We start from the raw sequence: 10,713 nt of genomic DNA, 5'->3' as shown, positions 1-10,713 counted from the left end.
TCAGTTTAAAAGAAAATGAGAACTCTACCCCTTTAAGGAAAAACAAGTTTGGGGAATCAAATCTTCTCTTGTGCAGAGTAAAAAAGCATTATTACAAGTTAGGAACCACTCAGACAATTCGGGGGGGAGGGGCATTGTTTTACAAGAATCATTTCATGCGGCACCACTCATTTACAGGACAATGAAGAACCTGAGGAAGGTGAGCCATCTTCTTTCCAAGTTCGCCTATAATAAGAATAATTCTTATACACCTAAATGTCTAACCACAAACCTAACAAACTAGATTTGCTCTACAGTTTTCATGATCATCACTTTCATAGAGAAAAAGGGAGGGCCAAGTACAATCAGTAACAGCAATTTGTCTTTGATACTGAAGCATCGGTGACATTAATAGTTGTACCTTGACCAGGAGGGCCAGCTGTAGCAGCAGCCTCTTGAGCAGCAAGAGCTTTCCTGCTTATTATATGATAGATCTCTGTGAGAATGGTCTGAAATGCCTGCTCAATGTTCACTGCTTCCAACGCAGATGTCTCTAGGAAAGAAAGACCCTCCTTTTCTGCCAAAACCTTAGCATCTTCTTCAGACACGGCTCTCAGATGTTTCAAGTCTGACTTGTTTCCAGCCATCATGATGACAATGTTAGAATCCGCATGGTCACGAAGTTCACGGAGCCACCTCTGAACATTGTCAAAAGTTTGTCGCTTTGTTATGTCATACACCAACAGAGCACCAACAGCACCCCTGTAATAAGCACTGGTAATAGCTCGATACCTCTCCTGCCCAGCTGTATCCCATATTTGTGCCTTGATTGTGTTACCATCTACCTGCACAAGGAGAAGCATGCATATTCATTCTTGCCACAAAGGCACAAGATCACAAAAGTGTGCATTCAATCTCTACACCGCATTGTTAAAAATGTGGAATCAATTACAAAGAGTAGACCACTGTATATAATCATGGCCGTTTTTGCAGAAAACTTTATTTGGACCAGTCACTAGAAATGTCATTAGATGTGGGGGAGAGTGACTAGTTAATTATTAACGGGGTATCTAGTTTATTGACAGTAGTAAATTAGCTAGGATTTATAGAAAGCTAGTAAGTTGGAATGTTGGACTACAACATATGGTGTAGACGCTTGGTGGGTATTTTCACTTGCGATGAGGTAAGGTTAGAGTAGAATACATAAATAATGCTTGGAACTATTTTATTTTTTCAAGTGACACAGGTATAAAATACACTGCAGTCCCACAGTATCACAAAAAATTCCTTGAAATGCTGCAGATAGCATTCTGTTATTTAGGACATTATACAATAAGATGGATGTTCAAGGACCACCATTAGAATTGATGCAAAGAAAGAAACACTATTGGTCATGAATGATTAAACCATATCCAGATGGTACATACTATTAGTTTAAACTTTAAACCACAATTTGTGACAGTTTTCTTGATCCATATTCCATAAATATATCTCAATTTTTAAGAATTAATACACTTTAATAACAATTGTTCTGTGTTTCAAACAGAGACAGCCATAGTAAATGACAATGAATTGCAATTTCCTGACAAATAATTATTTGCCTAAGGATCTTCACAATTCAGAGAAATGGAAAAATGAAACGAAAACAAACAGAAACAGAACTATCAATTTTGGAATAATGGCTAAACAAAAAATCATAGTACAATTAGAAGTGTAAAAAATTAAAATTATATTTAATTTGGATTGAACAGTTCTATTCCAAAGATCAAAAAAAGAATTAAAGTGGAAAATTACAGTGATATTTTCATGGCAACAATTTGATATATTAGTTAAAAGAGGTCGGGGTAGGCCTAAGAAGACTTGGATGAAGATGATAGGAAAGGAAATGAATCCTCACCGAGGACATGGCATTGGATAGAAATGATTGGAGGAGAAGGATTCATGTGGAAGGCCCAGAATGATTTTCTTTTTTGGTTCATATCGCCGACCCCAATTGTTTTGGGATGAAGGCGTAGTTGTTGCTGTTGTTGTAATGAATGGTAATGATAAGGTGCTCCCGGAGTACCTACTCCCACCTAATAGAAGCTTTAGATTTTCAAATTTCACAAGCTTTTTTTGTTGATCAGACCCTATAGATACGATCTGTAAGCATTATTTAGTTGAAAACAAGTTTTGGATCATGTGATTACTGGATACATGTATGTTTTTTAAGACCTTTAAAAATTAACGGCTCACAATGTATCAAAATTTCATGACTTAAAAAATCCTATTTTTATGTCCAAAAAACATGATCCAAAGCATGATTCCTATCAAATGCATCCATAAGGTTTAATTGAGAAGATACAACTTACAAATAGCCAATGTTTCCAAGATATCATAAGTACCTCTAGTGTCAATCAATAAAAAATATCCAACAAATAGCTGTAATCATTACAATAGATCTGAAAACTTGCAAGAAAGCCCCTAATAGCAATACCAGATTGAAACATCCCCATTCAGTTTCTTAATTATATGACAATCGCTTTACTTACGGTTCCTATTTTTCCTATTTTTGCTTTTAATTCCATCTCATTCCATTTTTGACCTCTCTTAACATTGATATTTGCTAAAGCAATTCATGTAGTTCCTCTCCTATTGTTGAGATTATGACCATGATCAGCACATAGAAGATGAATATTCAATCTTAATCCTGCTTTAATGCATAAATGGCAAACAGTATCCAACAAAGACAAACAATTCAAGTGACCCATAAAAATCAAGATATACTTTGTGGAACACCAGGCTTATGGACCCTAAAGTAACTAGAGAGAATAATATCAATAGAAACATTTTTAAGGCAAATATCAGCACAGTTAACCAGCAAAAATCATTACATTGTCTAGTTTAGCAAGCATCATACTCACCCAAAACACCATATTTTAAAACTTACTATGAGAAAATATCAGAAACTAATTTAAACTTACCAAATTGACACAATGCTCAAAGAGGACGTGTCTTAGGATCTCTCACATATGTATGGGTGCCATCATATGGTACAACATGGATACAGCTGGTAAAACACGGTTGTTTTCAGAATAAGAGTGCAAGGGTGAAGCTGGGTTGTGTATTTTGCACATGCATATTCTCATAGTGTACATATATAATGATAAAATGCAGAAAACATAAAATATGTATACAACATGAAGTGTAACCCATATATTAGATGGCATGTCTAAAACGTAGAACACAAAAGCATCCAGCGCCAACACACACAAGTGTCAGTGAGGACATGGGCACACTGGGCATTTAGAAGTGCACATGTATTGAAGTTCAGGTTTTGATTCTAAACTTACTTGGTCAAAATCAATTCAAGTAAGCTGAATTAAGATTCTGGCTTGCCATGACCCCCAGCCAGGGGACAGCACAAACTTGCAGAAGTAAACTGGGTGGTCACACTGTCACATTCTATAAAATTCAGCTCCAGCATAGCCAGATCAACTCAAGTCACACAAGTTCAAATGGGTTTCTGGATCTCAACTCTCAATATAGTCCACAGAATAACCATACAAGTCTCATCCCATGGATGGGATTGCTCCCTCCAGATCATCAACAAAATTTTCAATGAGGATTCAAAATCTATAAAGTTCCAATTTCTGAATCAACTCAAGAGTCTAACCCAAATAAACAGTCATTTTAAAAATGTTCAAAGGATAGGCCAGGTCCATGTGCAAGTCACATCAAGGAAAAAAATTGCCTGCCTGAATAGGCCTTCATAACTAGAAGGCTTTTTCCAATTGCAAATATAAGTTATAATTTCAAGATGTTCAAATAGTATAGATTCACAGACATATCATCAAAGGTATCATAAGAAATTTACATTAGAAATAATTGAATTTCTTGCAAAGTTTTTCTCATATCCTTATTTAAGAAAATGTCAAAAAAACCATTTCTCAACAATACTTTTACACAGGAATCAAGCTTAATACATAACTGCCTACTAGACAAAATTCACTTTTGCTCTCACAACCACAAATGCCCTGATCAAATTGTGAATAGGTAAGTCATTTTCCAAGTTATGTGTTGACTTGGGCAAGTTCATAACCCTTAACACTGTCTAAATTAAAAACCTCACCCCAAAACCAATTCTACATTTCAAAAGGCCGTTACTTCCCACAACATGTTACCACCAAGAACACGGCATCCACAACTAGAACAAAACTCATAAAACTTGGACTCTTCCAGTATCTTCAGTAATAAATTATCTGCTATTATCATTTTAGGATCAAGAAATAAATTGTAAGTTAACATGCAATCACTGTTCAAAGAAATAAATTCCATGTGAGCATTCAGGAGATTATGAAAAAACTTTGAATAATTTATCATGCACAAGAGATCAAAATATTCAGCAACAACTAACACCATTAATCGTACTCACCATATGTTACTAAAAGAAAATTCTCAACATTTTATACAACTAAAATATGCTCTTCAAACAGTTGACATATTCATTGTCACAATACACTTTCAAATTAAAAGAATATATATAAATTTCAAAGCAAAGTTTAAATATATGTGCAATTGTGCATCAAATGTTAATCATACATTTGTCTATGTTTGATCTGTCATATTTTGCTTAAGAAATCAGCACATAAATTTAATTATTTAAATATCTTTTACACAGGAATCAAGTTAAACACATGAAGACATTAAGTTTCCATCACATATAATCCAACTAAACAGCGAAGATTATAAATAAATACACTAATAAAATTACAAAGAACAACTCACAGAATACTGTCACACATACCAAGCACTTTAATCACAGCTTGCAATCTAAGCGGCATTTACTTTGACAAGTACCATTGGATCAAACGGAACACTGATAAAGCCATTCCATACAGAAGCCACATGAAATACATAGATAGCAGCATAAATTTTAGCATACTAAAAGCCTGCTGCAGGAAAACTAACAAATCCAACCAAATGGCATTAACAATTATGACACCTCCAGACCAGATCGCAACTAACATCCCAAAACCAATCCAAATTTTCAGAAGAACTTGGTTAGATCATAGTCTACCTAGAACAGGTGCCACAACCAGAATAAAGCTTATAATGCTCAGGCCACAAGTATCCACATATAATATATTGCCCACTATTACCATATTAACCCCAAAAAAATAAAGTAAAAAACTAAAGCGTTACCATGTAACATAATCACATTTCATGCAAGCCTTCTGTGGTTTGTAACATATGTTCAGCAACAATTAATGCAATGTGCAATAAAATGTTATCATGTGATATAATCACATTTCATGCAAGCCTTCTTTGGATTATAACAAATGATGCACGTGCATTTCTTAGGACGCATGGACAAGAAGCAAATATATTCAACAACAATTAATGCAACATGCAGTCACATTTGCCAAATTACAGATGCTCATTAAAGAGTTGAGCCTGTGTCACAATGTAGTGACAAACCAAAAGAGTTTGTATTTATCAATATCAAAAGAAAGCTTTAATACTCCATAGTCCATACTAGTCACTCTTTAAATTCCATAGTAGTAAATTTCTTTAGTTACATGAAGGCTTCCTAGCCAAATTCCTATATTTCAACCATGATTATTGGATGTTCAACCTTTGGCCTGGCAGAAAATCTAAAGTTCTAGATAAGAAGGCTACAAAAGCAAGTTGTACATAACAAATTGCAACCCGTGACACACACACACACACACACACACACACAGATTATGCCTACGTCACAAAGAGAAATGGACATAAGGACACTCAAAAGATTGATTTTTTTTGGAAAATAGGACACAAAGACATGGAATTTTTTAATTGTTAACCAATAAGAAACTATTTTTTGATATTTAAAAAATATTTTTATCAATAATTTATTAAAAATATTATTAAAAAATATTAAATAATGGCCATACGGGTCGTGTCAGCATGTCTACACGTGCCACCAGGGACACACACCCAAAATGGTGTGTCCCTGTAACATAGGTTTATGCACATATAATTAGTATATACTTGACTGTACAGGTCACCTATGCACAAAACTGGTCGTTTACCAGCAAACAATGTATATCTAGGACTACAATGCATTGCCACCAGCATGTAAGAGAATTTAAACATGCAAAGAAAAGAAAAAAAAGGAAATAACTTTAACATATCATAATATTTTATTTTTCCCACATAGGAATTCTCTTCTGTTTGTAACATCTAGAGAGGCTACAGAGATCGATAGGGCAAGCCTTTCAGATTATGGATATGAGAAGCAGGTAAAGGATTAAATCCACAATTTACTAAACATTCAGCACAGTAGATAAACAACAACAACAACAACTACGCCTTCATCCCAAAACAATTGGGGTCGGCGATATGAACCAACAAAGAAAATCATTCTGGGTCTTCCACATGAATCCTTCTCCTCCATTCATTTCTATCCAATGCCATGTCCTCGGTGAGGTTCAAAGCATTCATATCCTTTCCTATCACCTCCATCCATGTCTTCCTAGGCCTACCCCGACCTCTTTTAACTAATATATTTTCCCATTTCTCCATCCTTCTAACTGGAGCATCATTAGGCCTTCGTCGAATATGTCCAAACCACCGTAAACGATTCTCTCTCATCTTATTTTCAATGGGTGCAACGCCTACCTTCTTACGCATCTCCTCGTTCCGAATCTTATCTTTTATTGTATTTTCACACATCCAACTCAGCATACGCATCTCAGCTACACTCATTTTTTGAATATGATGTCTCTTGGCAGCCCAACATTCCGTACCATATAGTAAAGTGGGCCTAATAGTCATCCTATAAAACTTTCCCTTCAACCGCAATGGCATTCTACGATCGCACAACACTCCAGTTGCACTCTTCTATTTCATTCACCCAACATTTATCCTATGTTTTACATCTCCATCAATTTCTCCATACTTTTGAATGATAGATCCCAAATATTTGAAAGAATCATCCACCGGTATTTCTTGCTCACCAAGCTTCGCTACACTCCCATCTCTATTTCGTTGCTTACAAAATCGACATTCCATGTATTCTGTCTTACTCTTATTCAACTTAAAACCTCTTGCTTCCAATGTCTGTCTCCATAATTCTAACTTAACATTAACCCCAGCTCTAGACTCATCAATCAAAACAATATCATCAGCAAACAACATACACCACGGCACATTTTCTTGAATTGATCTCGTAAGCTCATCCATCACTATAGCAAACAGGAAAGGGCTTAAAGCAGATCCTTGATGTAACCCAACCGTTATAGGAAAATTGGTTGTCACCCCTCCACAAGTGCGGACATTGGTTACTACTCCTTCATACATATCTTTAATTATACTAATGTACTTGAGAGAAACACCTTTCTTCATCATTGTCCACCAAAAACCGTCCCTAGGTACTCTATCGTAAGCCTTCTCCAAATCAATAAAAACCATATGCAAATCTTTGTTCCTCTCTCTATTTCTCTCAATAAGTTGTCTAAGAAGATGTATAGCTTCCATAGTAGATCTTCCAGGCATAAAACCAAATTGATTCTCCGATATCATGACAACCTTCCTCAACCTAGACTCAATCACCTTCTCCCAAAGTTTCATAGTATGACTCATGAGTTTTATACCACAATAATTTGTGCAATCTTGTATATCACCCTTATTCTTATATAGAGGCACCAAAGTACTCTTCCTCCACTCATTAGGCATCTTATTTGTCCGCCAAATCTTGTTAAAAAGATTTGTCAACCATTCTAAACCTTTCTCTCCCAAGCATTTCCAAGCCTCGATAGGTATACCATCTGGGCCAACTGCCCTTCTTGATTTCATTTTCTTCAAAGCCTCTGCAATTTCTTTCTTTTGAATCCTGCGCATGAAGTCACGATTCATCTCATGAAAAGGAATGGAAAAGTCTCCAAGATCCTGAGCATGACTTTCATTAAATAGCTTATCAAAATAATCTTTCCATCTCTCCTTAATCTCCTCATCTTTGACTAAAACCCTTTCGTTTCATCTTTGATACATCTAACCATACCCAGATCCCTCGATTTCCTATCTCTCATTTTTGCAATCCTATAAATATCCTTCTCACCCTCTTTGGTATCCAACTTGTCATAAACCTCCTTATATACCTTATCCCTCGCGCTCCAAACTACTTTTTTAGCTTCCTTCTTTGCTATCATATACTTCTCCAAATTCTCATTATCACGACTTTTACTTAGATTTCTATAACACTCTCTTTTAACCTTAATAACTAATTTGACATCCTCATTCCACCACGATGTATCATTACCTAGCGGTGCACCGCCTTTAGACTCACCCAATACCTCCTTAGCCACCTTTCTCATGTCACCCGCTATCTTATTCCACATAGATTCTGAATCCTCCTCGAGACACCAATCAACTTCCTTAACTACCCGCTCTACAAACATTCTTTGTTTAGCTCCTTTCAGTGCCCACCACTTAATTCTAGGATCTATCCTATGTCTATCCCTTTTGCGGCATTGTCTAATTCTAAGATCTAAAATTAAGACTCTATGTTGTGTAGCTACACTTTCTCCCGGTATAACCTTACAATCGATGCAACAACCCCTATCTCTCTTTCTAAGTAGGAAAAAATCTATCTGACTCGTATTAACCCCACTTTTAAATGTTACTAGGTGAGACTCCCTCTTCCTAAACCAAGTGTTTGCTAAGATTATATCATAGTAGATAAACGTTACAGAAAATTTGCAAGAGCCATAATCTAATTTTTGCAACATCTAACAATTATTAACTACTAGCAGAGAGAGAGAGAGAGGGAGAGCATCATATAATGCTAATAAACATGATTTTAAATGATTGCCTGAACTCATCCACTTATATGGCGAACCTGATAAAGTTATAGCGTTGCATTATGATCCACAATGGAATATTGCGACTTATCACAGTTTTACGGATAAGTTTCTGCCTTGGAAAGCCCATTAAAGAAAGAAAGAGTTAAGTGAATATTCTAACATAAAAAGAAACATGAAGCTAACAAGGACGATTGTAGCAATAGCTCACTACGGAACATAAACAGTAACTCAATTTGTACCAAACGAAAATGAAGCGGTTCCTTCACTATTCAATGCAGGAGAAACTTCCAAGATGTAAAACACATTTTTTCCAACACAAGTGGCACAATCCAAACATCAAAGGAGCATAAATCCAAGCACTAGCAAAGCCTTCATTAGAATGACCAATCTGCTGGCCTCTGATTAAAAGGAACTTCAACAATCACACCCAAAATTTCTAAATTCACTAAAAAAAGTATTTTAAAGATATCAAAGACAAGAAGTCCTCATATGGATAAAACTATAGAACTGTATGAACGTCAATATAGATGATTAACGGAAAAGCCAATACAATTAATATTTATATATATAGAGAGAGAGAGGCCATCACAACGAAATTAACTCCTCTATTCGAAAAACACCATATTTAATCAGATAAAGGACTAAATTAAAGAACGAAAAGCAGAGAAAAATCATCCTTAAAGCATCCCGGTTCAGTGATTAATCAAACTAAGCGCGAAAATTAATAAACTACTCAAGGCACAGCAATTCAGCCACGAAATATGCAATTCACAGATCATTCAAAATTACACAGAGATCCAAAAAAACAAATTTTTATCACAAAAATTCAAAATGATCTAATATTTCTCAGAAACCTAATGATCGACAAGATTCTTCCCATGAGAGAGAGAATTGTCTTACGCCACCTGAAGAGTCCGTGTTGCGAATTCGACTCCGATCGTCGATTTCGATTCCAAGCAGAACTCGTTACGCGTGAACCTCGACAATATGTTCGATTTGCCGACACCAGAATCGCCGATCAGGACGATCTTGAAGAGGTAATCATACTCGTGATCAACTCTATGAGCCATCCCTCCGCCCGTCCTTCCAACTCACCGATCTAACAAAAAAAAAACAATAGACGAGCGAAAGAAAACGAATAATCAATCAGAAATCGCATTAAAAAAACGAAAAAAAAGCACAGTCAACGCCTGAAACACAAAAATTCTGCTTTAATTCCCAAGATCCCAAAAAAAGCTCTTGAAAAAGCAAAAAAAAAGGAAAAAAGAGAAAAGGAGAGAGAGAATTACCGAGGTGTGTAAGAAAACCGAAAGAGAAGCAACAGAGGAAGCAGAGACGTTTCCGTTTTTCTTTTGAATAATTTTTCTGGTTATCCTTTTTTCCCTCTCTACAGAGGAAACGCTACGATAGGACTCATGTCGAGAGAGAGAGAGAGAGAGAGAGAGACGGGTTCAATCTTCCATTTGTTGGCTAAAAAGGGGCGAAGAAGCGGCAATTCCGAAACGGTTTCAGAGATCAAAGCAAGAGAGAGAAAAAAACGGGATTTTCGCCTTTTTCTAGTTTTTTTATTATAACTTTTATAATAAAAATTTTCAAAAATTCAAAACAAATTTGTGGCGTCGGATGCAAACGGATCGGGTTTGGTGGGACCTTCAATCCTAGTCCGATACTTATTTCAATATACGGGTCAGTAAATAAGATTTGAAAGGGAAGTCAAATCGGTTTTGGATTTACACATCAGGATTGGATTCAGATATAATCCAATTCATTTGTGCATTTTACATGTAAAAACCTTGATTTCAGCCTCCTTTCACCATAACCAGTATCACCATATCTATTTCAGAACTGGATTGAATCTTACATTGTGGGATCCTATTCAGATGCAGACTCAGATTTGGATCGACAG

At 35.9% G+C, this 10,713-nt stretch overlaps 1 protein-coding gene across 1 annotated transcript; it reads right to left on the bottom strand.

The window, feature by feature from the left end:
* Nucleotides 1-212: 212 nt before the first annotated feature.
* On the bottom strand, nucleotides 213-10,310 carry LOC149823226 (ras-related protein Rab2BV). The gene is made up of 3 exons (XM_090018723.1): nucleotides 10,097-10,310; nucleotides 9,713-9,906; nucleotides 213-824 (listed from the first exon to the last, which is right to left on the bottom strand). Exons 2-3 carry the CDS (start codon nucleotides 9,875-9,877, stop codon nucleotides 345-347), a joined length of 645 nt encoding a protein of 214 aa, XP_089874849.1. The 5' UTR covers nucleotides 9,878-9,906; nucleotides 10,097-10,310; the 3' UTR covers nucleotides 213-344.
* Between the last annotated feature and the right edge of the window lie 403 nt (nucleotides 10,311-10,713).

The sequence above is a fragment of the Nuphar pumila genome, chromosome 10, assembly GCF_984573655.1.
Source record: "Nuphar pumila chromosome 10, dmNupPumi1.hap1.1, whole genome shotgun sequence".
Taxonomy (NCBI): Eukaryota; Viridiplantae; Streptophyta; class Magnoliopsida; order Nymphaeales; family Nymphaeaceae; genus Nuphar; species Nuphar pumila.
The sequence above is the reverse complement of the archived record's forward strand: the minus strand, read 5'-3'. Positions and strand labels throughout refer to the sequence as shown.

Excerpts from the sequence above, each read along its gene's own strand:
- LOC149823226 (XM_090018723.1), bottom strand. The coding sequence starts at position 9,877 with ATGGCTCATAGAGTTGATCACGAGTATGATTACCTCTTCAAGATCGTC. Across the intron at positions 825-9,712 it reads TCGCAACACGGACTCTTCAG|GTAGATGGTAACACAATCAA; the intron begins GTGGCGTAAGAC and ends CTCCTTGTGCAG.